General features: G+C 40.4%; 1 protein-coding gene across 1 annotated transcript; it reads right to left on the bottom strand.

Annotated features, from left to right (window-relative positions):
- Window positions 1-658: 658 nt before the first annotated feature.
- Window positions 659-13,202, bottom strand: CMAS (cytidine monophosphate N-acetylneuraminic acid synthetase). Its single transcript, XM_074586823.1, has 8 exons — window positions 12,956-13,202; window positions 10,104-10,246; window positions 9,740-9,895; window positions 7,069-7,202; window positions 5,699-5,793; window positions 4,787-4,958; window positions 2,793-2,943; window positions 659-2,058 (listed from the first exon to the last, which is right to left on the bottom strand). Exons 1-8 carry the CDS (start codon window positions 13,144-13,146, stop codon window positions 1,790-1,792), a joined length of 1,311 nt encoding a protein of 436 aa, XP_074442924.1. The 5' UTR covers window positions 13,147-13,202; the 3' UTR covers window positions 659-1,789.
- Window positions 13,203-22,146: the final 8,944 nt, after the last annotated feature.

The raw sequence follows: 22,146 nt of genomic DNA on the forward strand, positions 1-22,146 counted from the left end.
TCACAGTCAACTTGTTTAAAGTTATCTACTCACGGGAAACTGTTCCTGAAATCAAAGTCAGCAAGTTACTTGATGATGAGGTGAAGTAACCAAAAACTTGGCCAGTTCTATATGACATCATCAAACCTGAACTGTTCATCCAATCTGGACTTCTGAAGCTTTACCACGTAGTCTATACAACTAAAATAATTCATCTACTTATACCAAAGTCTGTAGTTCTGTCCAAAATGTGGCTCTCGTGTTACCAAAGTCCATGAGATTTATCCAGCACAGAACCCTAAAACCTCACTGAAAGGAAATACTTAAATGATAACTGAGAGCTGATTACTACAGGAAATTATGCATCCGTTAACCTTGCTACTGTAGATAGGTGGTAAAAGAATTTCAGTTTAAAATTTCGCTTTGTAAGAGGAAGTAAACACAAAGTTATAAAGCAATATATCAGGTGGTACTACATTGGGAGTGTCTATTTAGGAGAGAAATAAAAATAAAATGACAAGTCATTATTGTTCACCTCGGTCGTAATTGCCTGTGTACCACAGAAGTAAATAAAAAGTTAATCAGAGGGCAATATACCAGGTGATACTCTATTGGGAGTGTCTGTTTACCAGAGAAACAAAATAAAATGACAACCCATTATTATTCAACTCCGTACTAATTGCCTGTGTACCATAGGTAATTTTTATTTTTAGCATAACCCAAGGCAGAACTTGACTCACTGATAAACACTACAATTGAGAACTGATGCATATTTTTAGTGTCAGTTTTAAAAATTTTTACAGATACTGAGTTCTTTAAATCAAGACACAGTAAAAATTGTATTTGCCATAAACACAAACACACATGTTCACCAGCTTTAAATTAAGATGCTAAAAATAGTTTGAATATATATTTTATATAAACTCACAATCAACAACTACATTTTGGTTTTTTTAAAAACAGCAGTTACTTTTCCATACAATAAACATGAAAGATTTTATTATTTTTTTTTTAACTTATTAGTGGTTGTAATAAAGCTTTCATAGAAAGAAACCGAGTTTCTGCAAAGTAAATATCTCAAATTTAGCAAAGCATTTGGGTATGTTAATTTAAGCATTTCATTAAACCACATTATAAACAGATTCAAAGATAAGAGGCACAATTCCAAATGCCATTTAATTATTTATGAGCTTAAAATTGAACACAAACTTTAGTGCTTTTCTTAACTACTATTAATATTAACTGGTTTTACAGTAACTGTGCTGTCTTTTAAAAATACAGGAAGAAGTTTGACAGTTATTGTAAAATAACTGACCTCTCCAGCATATGCTAAAACTCTTCCTCACTAGGGACAAATCCTGTAAAAAGCGAGCACGCAACTACAGAATCATGTTGACATTTGATGGAGGAAATCTTTGATTTTTTTTGATAGGCAAAACTGACAAGAGTATTTTTTTGAAAGCATGAATTACAAATCCCCAAGTCATGCAAAATTATTGTTCCCTGAAAATATTCAGATTATGAAATAAAGACACATTCCTGTAGGACAGGTGTAATGATTAAGAGTAGACTTACCGGACACTACCTTTTGTAGCATTCCTTCCATTGTGCTTAAATGGCTTTTAAAATAATCATGAATATGATCATGATTACCAGCATACAATCATGACTATCAGCACTTAATCAAAGTGGGGCATGACATTAGAGGAAAACATCTTTTTAACTCTACTGCAACTTGAAAGATAAGCTATCCTTTGGGATACAGACTTACTGAGGAAGAGGAGAAGAAAAGCAGGACAGACCAAACATGTTACACTTTTTTCATTAGTTCCTTATTTCCTCTCCTGCTGTTCTCATTTCCCTCCTTTCCTGCTGAACTCATTTCTTCCATTTGCTTTCTTGCAGAGTTCGCTTTTTCTAACAACAGGAATATGTGCTCTGCAAACTCCCGGATAGCTCCGCAGCCACCACTGCTTTTACAAATATAACCAGCAGCCTTCTGAGCAACTGCACAAGCATCAGCAGGCACACCACTCACGCCAGCTTTCTTCAGGCATTCCACATCAGACTCTTCATTTCCTATTGAGGAAGATGACAGACAAGGCAAAACATCACAGAGGGGAAAAACTAAGCAAGCTTAATATTTTTCTATGTACATATTAATCTATTTTTTAAAAACCTGTATTCTGGCCACAATTTTCACCTCAGCAGCTCAACAGTACGTGTGAGCCAGTTCTCAGAAAATTTTAGTGATATGTGTAAATGCTGATCACACTTCACACAATCTTCGGGCAAAAGAATGGTATGTTTAAGAGTAGTAAAATTATTTCAGCAACTGAAAAAGCATTTGCAGGACTATATACTTCATCTGTCACTGAAATGTAGTTTTCTACAGAATCACATGGTTTTCAGTTTTAATTCTGTCCATTTCTTGTTTCCATTTCAGAATATAATCTATACAATATCCATCTGAAATGGACTAGAATCAGTTCAAAATTGTGAGCTGTAACTGTATGCTTGTGTAATATAAAAAGCTTTCCTAAATCTCATTATAAAAACAGCTAAGACTTCCCTTGCCAAATTAGACACTGATTCATCAATGCCTTTAATATTTAGATGGTACTCTAATAAGCCTTAAAATATGTCCCTGCTTTTGTTGATTGTGTCCTGTAATTTGCACATCAATCCCATTAAGCTTAGTGTATTAACAAAGAGCAAAGTATTCTGAAGTTGAGAGCAGCACTACGAAGTTTGTATTTGTGTATGGTGTACAGATTTTAATACCCAAAAAAAGAGACAACAAAGGAACTGACCTAAGTAAGCAACTTCTTTCCAGCTCAAACCTATGTCTTTTTGCCAGTCCTCCAGGACTTGCAATTTATTTGTTGCACTAACTTTTGCTACACATCCCAGCTGCATGGCTGACAGCGTTTTTGAACAATCTCTATCAGAGATGAGGCGTACCTATTAAAATAAAGTCAAGTTAGAGTAAATTCTACATACAAAGATCTAAGACGTGTAAGTTGATTTATTTATTTAAAAAAAAAAACAAAACACAGAAGTCTTGCTCATAGAAGCTCTCTCAGATATCAGAAGAACATTGAATAACTAGTTTCTTCAATCAAAACTCAGAGCAGAAGCGATTAACATCCAAAACCCCATTAAAGTCTTGAAGCTGTTTTGGGAAAGTGAAACACTATTTTCTAGGCTTCCCCGAGGTTCAAAAAAAAAAAAAAAGAAATTTATATTTGTCTTTTTAAATGCAACATGTACCAAATAAAATACTGGATATCACAGTACAGTGGCATGCTGACTATCTATCTAGTGCAATATTGGCTAATTAAGTTATAGTAGGGAATAAGAGAATTCCCAAGAAAGATTTCTGTAATATTTGTAGACTATTATGAAGTATTTTCCATTATGCCTCTAATAACATCATTTTATTTACAGAGCATTTATTTCAGAGCATCAACAGAATGCTAAACAGACTGAAGGAATATAGCACATTAATCTCCGAAAGATCATCCCAGATTTTAAATTTCAGAGACTATGTACAATGTAGGCTAAAAAGAAGATAATTACAGCAGGATTTTTAAAATCTGACACAATCCCTCCAGTCTGCATGCCCAAGATGTGGACAAGCTTATCTTCCTTAATTGCTTTTAAATACTAACGAATACTTGGTACTGATTTTAAGTACAGAATGGACAGGAGTGCTGCACAATGCAAGAGTGTATCAGCAATATATACTAGAAATACACAATGTGCAGCACAAAGACCAGGAGGTTTTTAATGAAAGATTCCAAGTCACGGAAAATATGGAAACGGGCTCCTACGGGCAACAAAACAGCGATTACAAGGTTCCTTTGCCTTTTGCCTCACAGAAAACGAAGCAGAGGGAGTTTTGAAAAACCATCTACTCCATTTCACTGCCCCAAGGCAGCAACAGCTGCATCGAAGTATGTCACGAATGTCTTGTCTAACCTGTTATAAAAAAAACCCTCTACAATAGAGACTGCAAAAATATATCCGGAGAAGTCTACTTGGGCTATAGCTGCCTTTGTCTTATCCACGCCTATCTCTATCTGCAACAGGACTGAGTTACGGTTCTTTGAAGGCAGCCTAAATCTGTACTTAGTTCTTACCCCAAAAAATTCTTATAGCTATATCAAAGGCAGCAGCACAGACAGAAAATAGCCAGCAGGCTAATTTTACATAAACGCAAGCAAATATTCAGATCAGAATTTATCAGCAGAAATAATAATAATAGCAGCCATGTTAAAATCTGTGTAGTTTCAGTTTTTCGTTTACACTGAATTCTTACAACTTCAAAGCATGTAAATTATGGTTGAAACAAATATGCAGACAAAAGTGTTTGGGCAACAATCATGGGTAATCTAGGATGAACCGATTAATTTGCCTGGGTATTTCTTCCTCTTCTATAGCCAAGAGGTAACAACACATCTCTGCTTGATAAAGCTGACTTCTAATAAATGAGTGTCTAGACTACACAGAATGCTATGATTGGTGCTAGCAAAACACCATCAAAATTTCTTTGCACATTCTTCTCTGACAAAAAGAGAAGATGCTATAGCCACTACGAATGAGATTGAGAAATTTCTCAAAACACTTGTATTCCTCTAAAGGATCCAAGAACAGTATTTGTCTCAACCCTAAACCAATGTATTATGCCACTCCGTATTACGTACTCTGAAGAAACTTTAACTTCTACGCTGCAGGGTTTTAGAATCTTTTAATGTTCAGGTTACATCAGAAATAAAGTCTCACACTTCAGAACAACACTTACCTGGATTCCTCTTTTCTTTAATAGATCGATACCAACAAGATCTCTATAATCGTAGGAGACCATTTCCTTCTGATCTTCTGTCACATAAATGCGACCATTTGTCAGGCATCCATCAATACTGCAAACCAATAGCTTCACCTCTTTTAATGGCTCTTTGCCAAAATATCCAAAGCTAGACAAAGAAGTCATCTTTTTAGGGTGGAAGTTTTTGCACGCTCCAAACCAAATATTTCAAATACAATTGTGATCTTCAGATGGAATAATCAGCTTTGAAATATTTTTTTTTCTAATGTCTTTTCTCATCATCTTCCCTCTCCAACTATATTCTCCCTCTTCAAAGAAAAAAACCAGAACAATCCAAAAGACAGTTCGGTTATGCTCTCCTTTTAAAAATTAGGATGAGATTTTTTTCCTTAGCATAAGAGGTTATTTTCTGTATTGTTTATTTGGGGCAAAATCAAAACGGAGTAAAGGATGAAAAAGGCACAGAAAACATATTCCATTCCACCCATGACTTGCTTAAAGAGGTGCAGAGTAGCTGGAAAGAAAAAGGCAGCTGGCAAGATGTAATCAGTTCATGTCTTCTACGTGTGCATCAGTAAATGTGTTCCAGAACACGGAAGCCTAGGACAACTCAGTTGGAAAAGCCAGAGATGATGCTAACACATTGCTATGGTATAGTGGGGCTTACGCTTTTCCCTGAGTTGAACTTTTTTTAAAAAAACAAAACAAAACCAAAATATATAGCAAAGGTGATTCAGATGATTTCAATAGAGATCGGAAAAAATGATGGGCAGAAATAAAGTTGTTCAATTATCTTTGATCTTGATTACTTACATTATGAACTCACATGACTGTACTTTGAAACAGTGAGCGATACCAAAGAAATATAGGAATAAAAAGTGCTTTTACCTCAATACTCTCTGCTCTGCAATAGGCCAGTCAATGTCTATATCAATATCCACGCTGTGCTCTGCACGCATTTCATAGTAGGCCATTTTACCACCCTAAATAAAATAGAACCCATTAAAACATTCTGCTTGCATTAATACAAATACAAAACTGTACAATTTAGTACCATGTAGCTAAGTATCTGGTTACACAGTGGTCACAGTAGCTTAAATACAAGTGAACTATCAATAATGATGTTTTTGCCAGTGACACAGAACCAAGCATTTGAAACAGCTTTCTATAGGCAGTGGTTAGTAAGTATTTTCATTTTATAACTAGAGAAAGCATGCAAGAAAGATGTTATGCATTATAGTCATTATGCCACACTGATTTCACTAGGTCTTTTAATACAGTAAATAGTAATATCTTTAGCATTTCCTTATTAAGAATACACTTATTTTGTGTTTGCTAGCTACACAAAGACTTAATTTCCATTGGAAAAATATCTGCCACACTTCAGTGTAATTAAAAAAACTAAAAGCCCTGATCCTCAGAGGGCCCAACCTTCATAAAATGTAGAATTCAGCACAATTGTACTATCCAGATCAACGCTTGCAAGTCCACACAGCACTAGCTGACAATGCGTGGGTCTGTGCAAACTACACACACCTAAAGCTAGTATCTCTGCATTAGTGAGGTGCCTGGAAAAGGGAGAAATAAGAATCTGGTATTCTTTACATACCTAGTAAGGCATTCCCATTAGAAATATGGAAATACCTACATTAGGCTTTTTTCCGGTTCTGCTGACAAATACTGGAAACGCTCTGCAAGATTGAGAACTTGTCTTGCATGAGAAAACTAAGAGATTATACTTGCAGACAAACGAAATGAAAGCTGAGGTAAATACATTTGTTCTGCGTTACTACATTGGGACGTAAACATCAGGAAAGAGAAAAAGAATGTTTAAGTTACAGTACAAAATTGGCATAAGACTAAACTAGCCAAGAATACAAGTTTGTAGATTATATGAAAGGCCTATGACACTGCATGAAGGTCAGTTTCACACCACTAAAATGAATTATAAGATACACACTTAGATCGTGGCAAACTATGTGAAATTCAGTGTTGTATTGTTTTAGGCTTATAGCTATATAGTGCTCAATATTATTTGTATAAATTTGTTTGCCGTGGAGGATGCTGTTACTGGAGCTGCCCTAGGTACAGCTAGCCCTCTTAAGTTACACATAATAAGCAAACTGTCCTGAGGTCAAAGTGCTGTTACTTCATACTGACTGCATCAGAAATAGAAATACATTATTGAATTCAGAACCCTCTATAACAAGACTAAAAGATGTATTATTCTAAAGAGCATGAAAAACAGCAGCACTAACCTGCAGGTAGCCTTTCTCAATCAAATGCCTCTTGGCAAAATAAAATGAACCATTTTCATACAGCTCCCCAGGCCAATCTTGCCTCCGGTATCGTTTTGCTGGATTCAGGTTTTGTGGCTCTGTCATCTTGTTTTCTGTGAACAGAGAAAAATGACAAAATAAGTTTTCCAGAATCCCTCTTCAAAGTCACTTAACTTTCTTGAAATAGTTGAAAAATTACGGATACAATTCAGTCACCAACTTCTTTCATTATTGCCTCTCATTGCTTAGCTTTATAAAGAATCACTGAATTGCTTGCTCTTTCTTGGAACTGTAGATAACAAATTCGATTGCTAACAGACGAAAAGGAAATTTTTCATTCCAACTTAAAAAAAACCACAACCCTCCCCCACCCCGAGAAGTTGTCAGCTGCAGAACTGGTTACTAAAAGGAGTAGGGGGGGACATTCTTCTAGACTGTCTTTGCCAGTATGAAAGAAATACTATACTCTTTCCGTACTCTCCTAGTACACAACAGGAAGGGGTTTAACTCTCAGTGAGGGTAAACACCAAGAAAAGCGTTCAGCTACCTACACCTAAACCCAGGAATGCCCTGAATGAACTTCGAGAGCTGAGAGGACCAACCTGAAACCTGGAAGGTGAAAAAAAGAGAATATAAGAAGAAATTTGGTCTGTGAAAACATCTTGGCCACTTCCCCAAAATACTTCCTATTTAAGGATACACATTATATTAACTTTTCATAAGGGCTTTAATCAGTGTCCACAAATAAACAAACAAGTGTCTTTGAACAAACGCAATCTCAGAAGATCCCATATTGTTGTCAATGCCAGTAGTGCAACCAGCAGAAAATGAACGAAGACTTCTGCCCTTGCGGCACCCAAATTCACGTGCACAAAGGAGCTAAAATTCACCAGGTCGCGTGGTCTAGTAACCACGAAAAAGTTAGAGGGCATTCTCAAACACCCAAAACATCCTGAGGCTTTAGTATATATATACACCTTGTATTTCATAAATACACTAGAGCTTTGTGCTCAATGAAGTAAACATTTCCAGTCAGAGACACACGCACCTTTCGCTTTCAGCTTGCATCAATATTAAACCTTAATGCAGAAGGAACAATAGAAATACACAGGAAAAGATATAAAATTCTTTTAACATAATCAGTACTTTGAAGCCATCTGAAAAAAAACAAAAAAGGAAAAAAAAAAAGGGAAAAGAGTACAATACTAAACTGTATAAAGCTCCTGCGAATCACTGTCGCCTGAAACACCGCACTCCTGAAAGGCCATTTGCTTTTACCCTTAAGCTACTAATGTTTGCACACTATGTTCCTTGTTCTCCTCGCATATACTCCTTGCAACTCAATGATTCTTTCTCTCTCGCCACATTAAAAGACTTAGATGTCATTTTATACTATGGAATTATTTGCTCTTCTAGGTAGGCCTTGAGGCTTTATTTTAATAATCAACTTACAGAGACTAGGTGGCACACAATCACTTCAGAAAGCCACACAGTACATCTAAATAATGTTTAGTTTTTCACAGATGTCCATTCTAGCATCTCAGGATGTGGAATTTCACTTGGTTTCACTAAAGTGCAATCCACAGAACCCAAAACTGACGTCCACAATTTCAATACTCCTCTTATACAGTGTCACATTATTTCTCCTCTTATGAGGAACAATGAGAATGTTCAAGTTATCTATTTATTCTAAACAAAGGCCTAACTTTTATTCCAACTTATCTCTAATATCAAGCTTCATTTATTTCACATGGTCTTTTACAGCAAGATGTTTAGTAAACTCATATAAAATGTTTCAGATGAGTTTTTTTTTCATCTCAGCAGAATAATTGTAAGGTCTGAGCAACACATTCATTTTTTAAATGTGGCAGTATCTCCACCAAACGTTTTGAGAAGAAGCAGCAAACATTTCTGCCTTAATCACAGAAACAAAACCAACACAGATAATGTGTGAAGTAGTTCTTTGTACAAGGACGAAAGGTACTTCTACAGCTACAACAAGGTACAATCTTTATTTGTAAGTAAAGACTTCAGTCTTTAGTCATCTTGGCAATTGTAGCTTAGAGGCATATTTTCTTGGCAAAAAATAGTCATATTCTTATGTATGAGCTCATTAACATGAGTTCAGCCTTCATGACTCAAAGACAGCTTGCAATCTGACACAAGCCAAATTAGCAGGCTGAAACAAAAACTAAGTCTCCAAGCTAAGAGGTTGCCATCCCATCTTCACTAAGACTTTACCTCACATTATTTGTCATTTGCTAGTTATTGCATAGTGAAAAAAAACACCTTCCTAGTTAAGACAGGACCTCAGCGTCATGTCTACATGCACATGAATACTCGCCAAGCAGAAGTTAACATGTAAAATTTTGGGGAGCTATATTTTGAGCCTAGACAAATTAATAACATTTTAATTTTCAATATCTTATCACTTTCACAAAACAATTACAGAAAGGCTGAGCAATGTAATATCAGTAATATCAAAACAGCACTACTGAAAAGGAATTTCTAATCCATCTCACGCCTCTCCAAGAACTCAGCCCCTGCCTCTGGTATAATTTCCTAATGTAAATACCATGGGTATGAAAATAAACCATTTGAAAAAAAATTTTATTAAATGTAACTGTAACCAGAAACAGCTAAGTATTACCTCCTTTTTTTACCTCGCTCCATCTAAATTGATGGCGTCTCACAACAGAGAAGACAGAATCAAACCCCTCCTTCTGGATCAGATCTGCCACTTTTATAAGATCACTGGGATGTAAACAGGGCGATGTTGCTTGAATATTTCCTACAATATCAACCTCTAAAGAAAAACAAACAAACATTTATGAAACAATGAATATTTTTAATTGACACAACCACAAAGTCTGGTATGAGTGGATGCCACCAAAGAAAAGGAGAATCTTTTAGTCTTTACTAATTAAAGGCTTTACTTATTTTTCTAGATAATAAGTACATCATCCCTCTGGGGCTAAAACATAAAAGCTCAGCACATTTCACTACAGATTTACCATGATGATGATTAAGAAACTCTCTGATAGCTTCTAGAGAAGTTGAGGAGTCTTGAGAAACTTCAGGGCTTCTGCGATGAACTTGAGCGCCAAACTGCTTTGCAACCTTCTCAATTTCATCGTGGTCTGTAGAAACCCATACACTGTTGGCAGACAGTGACAGAAATTAATATAAAGGATTGTGACGAATAAATCTCAGCATTGTTGACTTGCCTGCCATAATCTAACCTGAACAATACCCTGGCTTATGTATGTACTACACCTTTCAATGAAATGAACTAGTTCTTATATTTGCGTTAGTAAAACTATCCCTGCCAGTCCAACAAGCAACTTTTAACAATAGGGGTAACACACACACATTCACTAGATTGTAAAATCTCAATCCTGGGCTGCATTTCAATGTAATACTGTAGGGTGCTTGATCTACCTTCCATGTAGGAAGCTTAAGCAACATAAAATTCAGAACTGTTCCCAGAAAAATCCAGTGTCAGCACACCACAATTTGTTAGGCATGCTAACAGATCAATGAATTGTGAAAGGGTTGAATGAGGCATTCAAAACCATTTAAGATCTCAGAAACAAGGCTGACAACAAGTAAAACTGCCACATACTTAGAAGATTAGCTTATTCTGCAGGTGTTTTAAAATGTGTTAATTAGGCTCCATATAATCCCAGAGAAAGAGCTGTTTAAGTTACAATCACATATGTTTTTGGCACAGAAAACCTTCAATATTGGTAAGGCAAGACTGCGATTGTTCAGGGATAATAAACACTTACAAAAGGAAGGGCTAAGTCTGAATATTATGTGATGATAAACACCGGATGAGCACTATGAAGCCACTGCTGCCATCATTGTGACAAAAAAGCATGTGAGATATAAAAACAAAAACTATGAAAAATAACCCTTCTCTCAGCAACACTGGCATTCTCACAGATAGCAAATGGTGCTTTAGTTAAGTTTTTTCATCCAAAGACATCATGAGATCATCAGAATAAAAATATGTATGACAGAGACAGCAATGTCAAGTCACACCCACGTGAACAAATGCAAAGAGATATTTTCCATAAACTGCTCAGGCTAGTTAGCTTAAACATACACTCCCCATTCAACCAACAGGGCTTTATTGTGTAACATGTAGCCTGTCAGCACAGCTGTTTCAAAGGTGACTAGAAAACCCAGCGTACTTCCTTCTAATACACCTGTTATGCCCCAAAGTTAAGCTACATAACCCCAACTGGCTTCCTGCTGGGCAAAATCAGATGCCAAATAGAAAATGAGGAGGTTGCTCCAACCACCATATCCACCATAGGTCATCAAGCAACATGGATTCACATGCATTCAGTAATTATCAGTAATCTAGGTCAGAACTGGTTTTGACTGCTTCTTTATTAAAAATAAAACCAAGTCAGTGATGCTTCCTCTGCTTTTCAGCTACAGTAAGAAAGATTTTCCAGAACAGACGATAGTACAGCAGCTATGAGATACAGAAGGCTAGCACTTCCAGCTCTGAATCTAGCTGAGCTACGCTTCTACTTGAGTACATCAAGTCCCTGCTCTGAACATAATGCAACAGGTTTGCATCGGGAACCTGCATCTAGGTATGCTACATACCAAGTGCATCCTAGCTGTGCACTGGTTTTAATTAAGTTTATCAGTATCTGTGTAGAAAGTTATCAGTGTTGTTCCAGCAGAAAAAAAAAATAATTTGTAACGCTCATATTCTTAACACTAACAACATACTTGTTTCTATCTAGGTCTAACTATTGCTACCAAAGTTTTGTGCACTTTGACACAAACCAAGCTTCTGTTCTGCGTCACACGGGCGCACATGATTATTTCTTTCCACTTTCCACATTTACGAGACTGCCTGTGACGGGCTGTGCCCAGCTGCGGGCTCCCCGATACAAGGAAGGAGAACAGGAGGAAGCCCAGCAGAGCGCCAGCACAATGACTGGGGCCCGGGAGCCCACGCGTGCCAGGAGAGGCTGAGAGCACCATCTTGATTCAGTCCTACGAAGAGGAGGCAAGGGGGTGACTTTATTGCTGTCTTCAAGTACCTGGTGGGCAGGTAGAGAGGAAAAAGAGAAACTTTTCCTGAACGAGCGTAATAAGATGACACAAGAACAAAAGTGCTGATTAGATATCGTGAAACAAGTTTTCAGTCATGAGGGTTACCAACCACTGGAACCGGTGCCCGGAAAGGCTCTGGGGTCTCCATCCTGGGGTCACCATCCTTGGGGATACCCAAACTCAGCTGCACACGGTCCCAGCAACCCCAACCAGCCCAGCTCTGACGGGTCCCACCAAATGACCACCAACCAAACTCATCCTGGGATTCAGCCATTCACGGGAGACTACCTACACCCTAGCAGTTTCATTTAACGCAGCCACCTTCATAAAGTAACAACGTTAACGCCTACTGGCGGACATCGTCAACTAGTGACTCCCAACCACGAACAACTGAACAACTTTTAATTTCAAACTACTGTTTCATGGAAGACTGGCTCCTTCGCAGCTCACCCTCACCAGGAAGGGAGAGCGGCGGGCGCCCATGGCAAGGCGCAGGCTGCTTGTCCCGCACCGCGCTGGGGCCTGACCCTTGCCTGGGCGCCATGCTAAGGTCCCCCGCGCCTTCAGGGGGGATCTCCCACCGCACAGCCACCTCACTCCCCGGTCCGGGGGAGACCACCAGTTCCCCCTCAGGAAGAAGCCGGGTGGGAAGGGAAGGGCTGCCCCGGGGAACCCTCTGCAGGCCGGGGCAGCTCCCCGGGACCCCTCGGCGACCCCCTCCCGGGCTGTGACACCCCCCCACCCCCGCCATGTCACGCAGCCCACCCTCCCGCATGCGCACCTGTGGAAGACGCCGGCGTCGCTGGCGGCGCGCAGCACCCAGCCGATGAGCGGCACCCCCGCCAGCAGCTTGATGTTCTTCAGCGGGATCCCCTTGCTGCCGCCGCGGGCCAGCACCAGAGCGGCCAGGTGGGGGCGCGGGCCCCCCGCCCCCGCCGGCAGCGCGCCCGAGCAGCCCGCCCCCGCCTCCATAGCCGCCGGCCGGCCTGAGCGCCCCGCGCCGCTCCCGGCTCACCCGCCCTTCCCCTGCGCCCAGCGGGTATGCCGGGAAGTGTAGTCCTCCTCCGGCGGGGCGGGGCGGCCGCTCGGCCTGCTGGAAGAGATGAGAGGGGAGAAGATTTTTGGGGGGGATGAGAGGCTCTTGTGAGGTGTCGTGGCGGGTGGGGGGGTCCGGCACCGAGGGATACCTGGGTTTGTGGGAGGCGGGAGTGAGGCGCCCTTTCTCCTGCCTGTGGAGGGAGGCCGCCTTTTTGGCGGGGGGTGCCCCGCAAAGCCCTGTCCCGGGGGTGGGGGCTCCCTGTCTTCTCTGGTAGAGGCTTCCGAGGCGGGATGGAGGGTCCCTGGCGCCCTACGGTACGAATGGGGGCCGGGTATTTCTGCCTTAATACTCGATGTAGGTTAAAAAAAAAAAAAAAAAGCTAGTCAAAGGTGCGGCTGCGTTTCCTGCCGGCGCTAGCGGAGGTGGTCGGCTCCGGTGCAGCGCGGAGCTGGGCCTGTGCCCGGAGAGCTGCACGGGCACTAGTGTTTCGGAGATCTAGGGTTGGTTTTTTTTTCGTCAGCCACCAGCGTAAATCCTCAAAACTATAGTGGCTTCAGCTGCGTGGCGGCCTCCCCGCCCGAGGAGTGCCGGCAGAGGGCAGGGTAGTCACGCCGGAGCCTTTTTGCGTGGGAGGGGAAACCTTCCCTCCTTCCTCCCCGCTAAAAAGCGTGTTAAAGCATGGGGACACCCGATGTAAAGTGACGCGAATTTACCTATAGCAACCGGATGGATAAGTTGAAGTAATACACTACCAGTACGAGTCCGCATAGGGATTTGGTTTTTAATATAATTTGGAAAACGGAAAGTAGAGGCATCATAGCATAGGCACCGTGAAGTCACTCCTGGGGAGTCACGGTGTCAGTCTGTAATGGAAATGTGTCACATGCGGTTCACTGTCCTCATCTACCACTGCCAAGGGAAACACTCCCAGGTATATTCAGCTGTAGGCAGGCGTTTAAGAAGGATAATCATTGGGGGTTTTGTGTTTGCTATCTGAAGTGGGCACCTGTTCAGAGAAACCCAGCAGAGATAGACAGCTTGCTCTTCTACCATGCAGATCAAGGGAGCACCTTTCAGGCCTCTTTTTTTTAATGTGAGATTGAAACTAGTAGCTGTAAGGTGCTAAGTACCATACTTCCTGCGGGCCACTTCCCATGCACCTAATTTTGAATTATTTTTTTTTACCTCTAGAGTTTCAAGCCTTTGTCACATCTAAGTTCCTACCTGTTTAACACTACGCTTCTGTCAGAGGCTGCTGTGCCCACCAACAGACCGAGTTCAACAAAACGTGTGCCTGAACAAGGCTGACCTCAGTGCAAAGTCTGGTGGTCTTGCTGAGAGCTGCCAACTCTGCTGGACAGGCAGGTATCTCCAAGAGGGTCTAAAGAAAAGTGCTGTCGGTGCTAACTTTGTAGCCTGGCACAACTAGTTTGCTAGATCCTACCTGTCAACCCTTTTAGACATAGACATAACAAAAAGGAATATCAAATCTCTTCCAAATTTCTGAACAAACACAACAGCTACAGGGTATGCTTCTGTTGAAACACAGGTCATTTTTGTTGAGAAGAAAAATATAACTCCGTTTGAGGTCAGTTTTACGGACTCGCTTTTACTTTAAATCATATGACTTTATGCAGTTCTCTGAGAAATTCCTTTAAAGTAGCCAGAGGTAGCACCTGTCTAGTGTATTATCTTACAAAGGAAATATACAAGGCTTTAACTGAAGAATGAGAAATCATATGCTATATTAAGTCTCTTTCAGAGTTTCTTAGATAATTGTTAATACAATATTCAAAATACCTACTTGTTAAGTAGCAGTGGGTTAAAAATATGTATTTTGCTTCATCACATTGTGAAAATTGGATTGTTTATCAATAATAATATTTCAGCTACATAGTTCAGTACTTTCTCATAGTCCAGGAATAACACAAGCAGGGAGCTGAGTTTGGATTCAACTTTCATTTACAGAGAAAAGAAATTACATTAGAAGATCTGGCATACATCATAGATCCAGATGGGGTTCATCTAGGAAGAATTTTTGTACAAGTCTGGGCATAACTAAAAGCTGTTTATTCTTTTTTTTTTCCTCTTCGCATCAAAAGCAAATCTTTCACTCACAAGGGTTGAAATGGTCCTCAAGCAAGTATCTTAAATACCTCTGTCCTTCTTCATAGGCATGTATCTAACCCAGTCCTAAAGACTATCAGCAATCACTATCAGTATCAGTATCACTTCCATCCCTGGAAGCGTTCAAGGCCGTTAATTCCTGTCTTATCTGACACAGATCTGGATAATAGATTATTTCCTGTCTTTCTTCAGCAGGCATATGCATATTTGAAAACAGGAACCATCTCAACTCTTAGACGTTTCCTTTTCAGGATCATACCTGTTAGTTCAGTCTTTCTCCTAGTTCATATCTTCCAAACTTATGATAATCACCATTATTCTCCTGTGGACTGCTTATAATGTAGTACTCAGAATTAAGCAGAATATTGCAAGTGAGTGAAGCAGAAGGATTACTATTTCATATACCCTGAAGGCTGTACTCTCATTTATACATCTGTATGTAATTTTCTTGCACAATATTGACATAATTCAGACAGTGGTTCACTATGACCTAAGATTTGTTTCTGCAAGAGCTGTTGCATAGCCAGATACTTCCAACCTCTGTCTTTGCCTCTGACTGTATCTGCCCAAATGCAGTATCTTGCATTTATTCCTACAGCAACCAGATCTGTCCCCAGCTTAAAATATTTTCATATAAATGGCTTTCCCCTAGTTTATTTACATGAAAGCCACGTGAGACATTGTCAGGAGTTTTACTAAGCTGAAGATACCTGGTATCTACTCCATCTTCCTCTAGCCACAGGCCTGGTTTCGTAGATTGGAATTACACTGACTTGACTTGTTCTAGGTAAGTTATTATTGACTGCTATTCATAGAATCATAGAATAGTTTGGGTTGGAAGGGACCTTTAACAGTCATCTGTGCCCTCCTTCCCCCCTGCAATGCGCAGGGACATCTTCAGCTAGATCAGGTTGCTCAGAGCCCCATCCAACCTGACCTTGAATGTTTCCAGGGATGGGGCATCTGCCACCTCTCTGGGCTATGCGTTCAGTGTTTCACCACCCTCATTGTAAAACATTTCTTCCTTATATCTAGTCTAAATCTACCCTCTTTTAGTTTAAAACCATTACCCCTTGTTCTGTCACTACAGGCGCTACTAAAAAGTTTGTCATGATCCTTCTTATAAGCCCCCTTTAAGTATTGAAAGGCTGCAATAAGGTCTCCCCAGAACCTTCTCTTTTCCAGCCTGAAGAACCCCAACTCTCTCAGCCTGTCTTCGTAGGAGAGGTGCTCCAGCCCTCTGATCATTTTTGTGGCCCTCTTCTGGACCCACTCCAACAGGTCCATGTCCTTCTTGTGCTGAGGGCTCCAGAGCTGGACGCAGTACTCCAGGTGGGGTCTCACCAGAGCGGAGTAGAAGGGGACAATCACCTCCCTCGACCTGCTGTCCACACTTTCTTTTGATGCAGCCCAGGATATGGTTGGCTTTCTGGGCTGTGAGCGCACATTTTCAGCTCGTGTCCAGCTTTTCACCAGTACCCCCAAGTCCTTCTTGGCAGGGCTGCTCTCAGTCCCTTTGTCCCCCAGCCTGTATTGATACCGGGGATTGCCCTGACCCAGGTGCAGGACTGCTAATAATTGCTTTGATTTCTTTTATGTGCTTACCAAAAATGTTGATTATTTATTCCAGCATTTTTTTCACAGGATCAAGCGTTCAACTAATGGCCCAAATGCATCTCTATCAAAATTTTAGTTCAGATCAAGAGTGCATTTCTGAACTGAATCTCAAATCACGTAAACTGTTACTGTGTCACAGCAGTTGCTAAAGCAGACAGAGTGGATAGTTCTCAGGCTCTTCCTTTCTACCCAGTTATAACATAGGGGACATTTTGTGCTTTCTAGTCTCAATAACTCTACCGGGTTCTGAGATTTCGTCAGCCAGCTGCTTCAGTATCCAAGGATGAAACTCAGCTCTGAGCTACTTTGTGTGCATATTACTCACCTAAATACATTCTGACTCGTTTCTTCCATATTTGTACTGACGTTTTGCTCCTGAAGGGACTGTGTGGGTAACAGCACTCAGGGAGATAAGAGCATTTGCTATTCTAATAATAGAACAGAGGAGAACAAAACAAAGAATATACTACTTTCCGCTTCTTTGGAACATGTACCCTGTTTTATGTAATCATGAAGTGGCCTGCAGGCACAGGTTTCCCAGCACAGGGGAAAGGGTTTCAGCTCTGTCATCACCACTAGCAAGTGCAGCACACATTCCCACATCATGTAACGTGGTCAAGGTCTTGTGACTGCGCAGCCTGCCTGCCCCTCGGCTTATCATGCCCAACTCTCCCTGAACAAGTAGGGCCAAACTGGCTCATTTCAAGGAAATACTGGTATACTAGTAAAATTAATGGGAATAAATCTATTTTCAAAACATGTTCCATGCCATATGATTCCATTGGGGATAATAAAATCTGTGAATTTCCTTTCTGGCCACTGTTCAATTGCTATAAAGTACCACATTGTAGTTGCTCTTTTAAGTCTGTTCATTCAAGTCTGTGCAAGAGCAAATGAAGAAAACTGGAGGCATTCAGTAGGTCTGAGCCGAGGTGTTACTGTGATCACTGTTCAAAGGTTATAATCTACTAACAGGGAGCGCATCGTGGAACTTTGGCTATTAATTGGGGAAATGTTTTGTTCTGCAGTGTGTAACTGTTATTAACGTGTATCAGGCATGGCTGAACAAAGAACCTCACTAGTAATGATGGCTCGGGTCAGCTTTCAAACTAACACCCTCTGAATTGCCGGTGAGGAGATCTACCCCGCCCTTTCATCTTCCGAATTGCCAGTATTGAGACCGGCTTTGCCCTTTCTGACATTCGCACTGGTTGTAGCACTCTCTGTAGGTTCAAGACAGGAAAAGTATGGAATAGCGATTCTCTGAAGCTCACGTTGAAGCTTCTTGAGCAGAGCCTTCAGGTGTGTTGGTCACAGCCAAATGCCTTAAAAACAATGGCCAAACTGCTGCTGACCTAACTGGGGCCAGGATTTAATTTTGTGTGCATGGAGTCTAATTTGGTTTACGTTAGCAGGGCTCCATAAGTAACAGGTGGGTCTAGTTAAAGGGTTCTGTCTTTTTCTAGGACGTACCTGACTTAATGAATACTACAGAAACAGATAAGAAAGACTCAATGGAAGCATGTAGTGGAAACCTCAGGGATACCCTGCATCTGGGTAAACTCGGAGTAACTCTTTCTTGGCCTCTCTACAGCAACAGGAAAGTTCAGGGATCCGGATCTCCCTTCCTGGCTCTGAACCATGGATAGCTCCAGGGAAATCCGTGGAGTTATGCCGGAGTCAAACCAGCGTAGAGGAAATAAGGAGTGGGCCTGGGAATGTCTAGCAAATTACCTGTTCCTGTTACTGGGAGCTTCATGCAAGTGTTGGGCTAGTATAGTCTGTCCATATGTGAGAGTTAGGTGAAGAAAGGTTAACATATGTTTATAAACAAGGCCAAGGAAGTGTTCAAGGGTCTGAGATTTCTTAAAAGCAGACAGGAAGGAATATGATTACTTGGAGCTTGCATTTGGCCTGGTGTATTACTTGGACTTTGCAGAAATGGAATGAAGCAAACTACTTCCTGCTGTAGTACTGCAGCGTACTAAAATGCACTGTGTTTAATTCAATGCCTGCTGACAGGATTGTGTTCCCTTTTGGCAATCTCATGTACACAGAAGAAATCAGAGAGAACTGAAAAATGTATATTTAAGAGTCATTTCAAACTGCTGAAGTGATGTCTTTATTATTATTACCAAGACTATTACATTATTTGACAAATGGTGTTGACATTACCTGTCTGGCTATAAAATAATTGTTAATTCTTGTAATAACAACACTGATTTATATTTAATTTTTACCATAAAGAATCCAAACAACTTTGTAAATCAAGTCAATGTTTCAGATGTCTACACTTATACATAATTTTTGACTTAGATTCATCCTACCTAAATCCAGGTGTCTAAATGAAGCAATAATCCAGAAGCTTGAATACCTCAGGTTCTTTGTGTAGCCAAAGTATATTGTTGAAGTATCCTTCGAAGGTACCTTTAGAGAACAGTTGAAGGCACCTAAACTCAGACAGGGTAAATCAGCAGCTTTCCACAGCTGGAAAATTAGTTTTAGCGGTGCTAGTTATCCCACGATACTCAACTTTTTCCAATGCCAGGTTAGTGTGTCCTGATCACAGGGAGTTAAGCCTTTAGCTAGATGTGCAAGCAGAAGGAAATTTTCCCCTAGTTCAGACTTGCAAAGACCTTTGTCACCTTGTTTGTTTTTATTTTTTTAAATTTTCTTCCCTGATCCTCCCAAAAACCTTCCTCAGAAGTTCCCTCCTTCTTAAGGGACTTAGTACATGAATGATATTTACTTCCTGTAGTTGGTGGCTTTTCACTCTTTTGATTCTAAGATGTATCTCTTGTTACAGTGTCAGGAAATTTCATGGTTTGGCATTTTGTGATTTTTGGACTAACCCTCTATCACACTCGTGAGCAGGTGATTTTTTCTAGCCTATTGTTCTTACTTCTTCCCTCCAGAGAAGTGGAGGGAAGTGGGAGAGTAGCTGAGTCACAAAAACATGAGATAGTTGTTGCCAGCTGGTAAAGCAAAGGACAACAAATCCTGCCTGGTTTTCCTTCTTAGGCTGAAACCGCAAAGAAATGTTGAGGGAAATGGAGCCCTTTAATCAAAAGAAGGACAAACTGAAAGGGGACATGATAGTAACCCTCACATAAGATTGCTGCAAGAAAAAATCTTTGTCATGTCAGTGTACTTAGGACAAGAAGTTACAAGCTTGAGTTACACCACAGGATATTCAGGCCAGCTATTAGAAATGGTAATCAGAAGGGCAATTACCCACCCCTGCATTGCTTAGGGAGGATGTGGCATCTCCCTCATTGGCAGCTGACACTGGCATGGTGTTAGGATTTGTTCTAGGTATCATTGGGTGACCTAAATGATTTCTTTAATTCTTTTGCACCTCCCTTTCTTTTTACTTTATTAAAATTATGATTTGCAAGGAAGACAACCTATCGAAGAAAAGCGAGAGAGAAGAAAACCCCAAACCCACTGTCATACACAAGTGTCAGAGAAGATTACAGTAGAGAGGAGTTAAAAGAGGTGAAGGAGTCAATGGAAATGTGAATATATGTAAAAAAAAAAAAAAGGAAAGTTCATCATAATGAAACCTAGTGATAGATCTTAGAGAAAGAGAACTTTTTATCTATTTACAAAATTTCTATGTAAGTCGATGTTATGCACTAACATTCCCTCAAATGTTTCACTCACTCACAGTCCCATATCACAATTACAAGCACGTACATGTGTGTTTTTCTGGCAAGGATCACTTGTGTGCAACACAGATAGCAAAGGACACCGTCTGTCATGTGTTCATCATTTCTCTGGGGTTCTTCTTGATTGACAACAATGGATTTGTGTTTTGGCAGATCTTTGATACCCTTTAGGAATCAATGGTTGTTATAGGGCAGTCCTTTGTTTCTGGCTCTTGCTTACTTCGGCCTCCATAAATCTTAGGCAAAGTTGCTGGTTTTGCCCATTTTTTCTTGTTTGTTTGAAACGTATGTCCGTTTTTCCAACAGGTCAATGGGAAAAGAAATGCTCTGTGTCATATGTTGCAGCCTTGTTGCCATCATCCTGTTGTGAGGATGCAGCATCTTCTGCTGACAAGTCATCTTGTCCTGTGGTCTTAGAGTGTGGGTCTTGTGGACTTGAGGGCAGGCCTTTTGGGCTTGACCTAAACATCGCATTACTCAATTTTACTGCTGCGAACAATGTTCTGGGAATGGTGTCAAGGGAATGGTGTTCTTCATTATCAGTACAGGCTATTCCTTTACCCCTTGTCCTGCTGTCTCATCTGGTGCTTTCACACACATGTGTTTCCATTCATCTTGTGTTCATAAGACTCTTAATGGTTTTTTTGTTACAAATCTCTACAACTTTAGCAGCCAGCTCACTCATTTTATCTGCACACTGGGTCATTAAACAGTTTATCTGCCAGAGTCCATAAACATCCTCAATCTGCTGCCGCTGTTTGCCCACAATATATGTCAAAACTATTTATGAAATTCATATTTATTTTACACATTAACAAATTCTTTCACTTGAAGCACAGGAATGTGTATATAGTGCCTCCTTTTTGCCTGACACTGAACATCCCTGACTGCTGCTAATGGTTTTGGTCTGTCAAGTGCAAGGCTTTGCATGTTGCTTCTCAGTAGAAGAGAAATCCACAATTTGAAATTGTGGCCTAATCAGAACAGAGCTTGCTTTATTTATACCTAGACTAAAGCAATTTATACCTTCCTCTATCTAAAGTAGCAGATTTAATTATAGATTCACACAGTTCGTATCTCTTCTGAAATTGCTCCTGTAACATAGCCTGGTATAACCCCACATAAGTCAGAATTAGCAACCCGAAGTAGTATTCACATGCCATTCTGGCAGCTGTTGGGAACAGTGCCATTTAGTGCCATTATTATAACAGCGTTAACACCATGCGGTGCAGAAGCAAGTAATAATCAACTGAGAAAAACATCGTCAGAGGTGCAATAAGAACTCTGCTTAAATTTCCCTTCTTACTCTAACAATGATGTCGAAATGCGTCCGTGGAGAACTCAGAAAAATCACCAACTATTTTTACTGTAGACAGATTTCCAGGCAGCTATCTATGATTATTGCACATGAAATAGCTTCTGCAGATGCCAATATGCTATTACTGCTTGCAGTTTCTAATTACTGTATTTTTTAATTCTTTTACAGCAGTGTTGAACTGGAATTCCTATTCCTTACAG

This window comes from Larus michahellis, chromosome 1, assembly GCF_964199755.1.
Source record: "Larus michahellis chromosome 1, bLarMic1.1, whole genome shotgun sequence".
NCBI lineage: Eukaryota > Metazoa > Chordata > Aves > Charadriiformes > Laridae > Larus > Larus michahellis.

Bases quoted from the DNA above. Each gene is read 5' to 3' on its own strand.
- CMAS (XM_074586823.1), bottom strand. From the start codon at position 13,146: ATGGAGGCGGGGGCGGGCTGCTCGGGCGCGCTGCCGGCGGGGGCGGGG. The intron at 4,959-5,698 runs GTAAAAGCACTT...TTCTTTGTCTAG, and splicing joins GCAGAGCAGAGAGTATTGAG to CTTTGGATATTTTGGCAAAG. The intron at 2,944-4,786 runs GTAAGTGTTGTT...TTATTTTAATAG, and splicing joins TAAAGAAAAGAGGAATCCAG to GTACGCCTCATCTCTGATAG.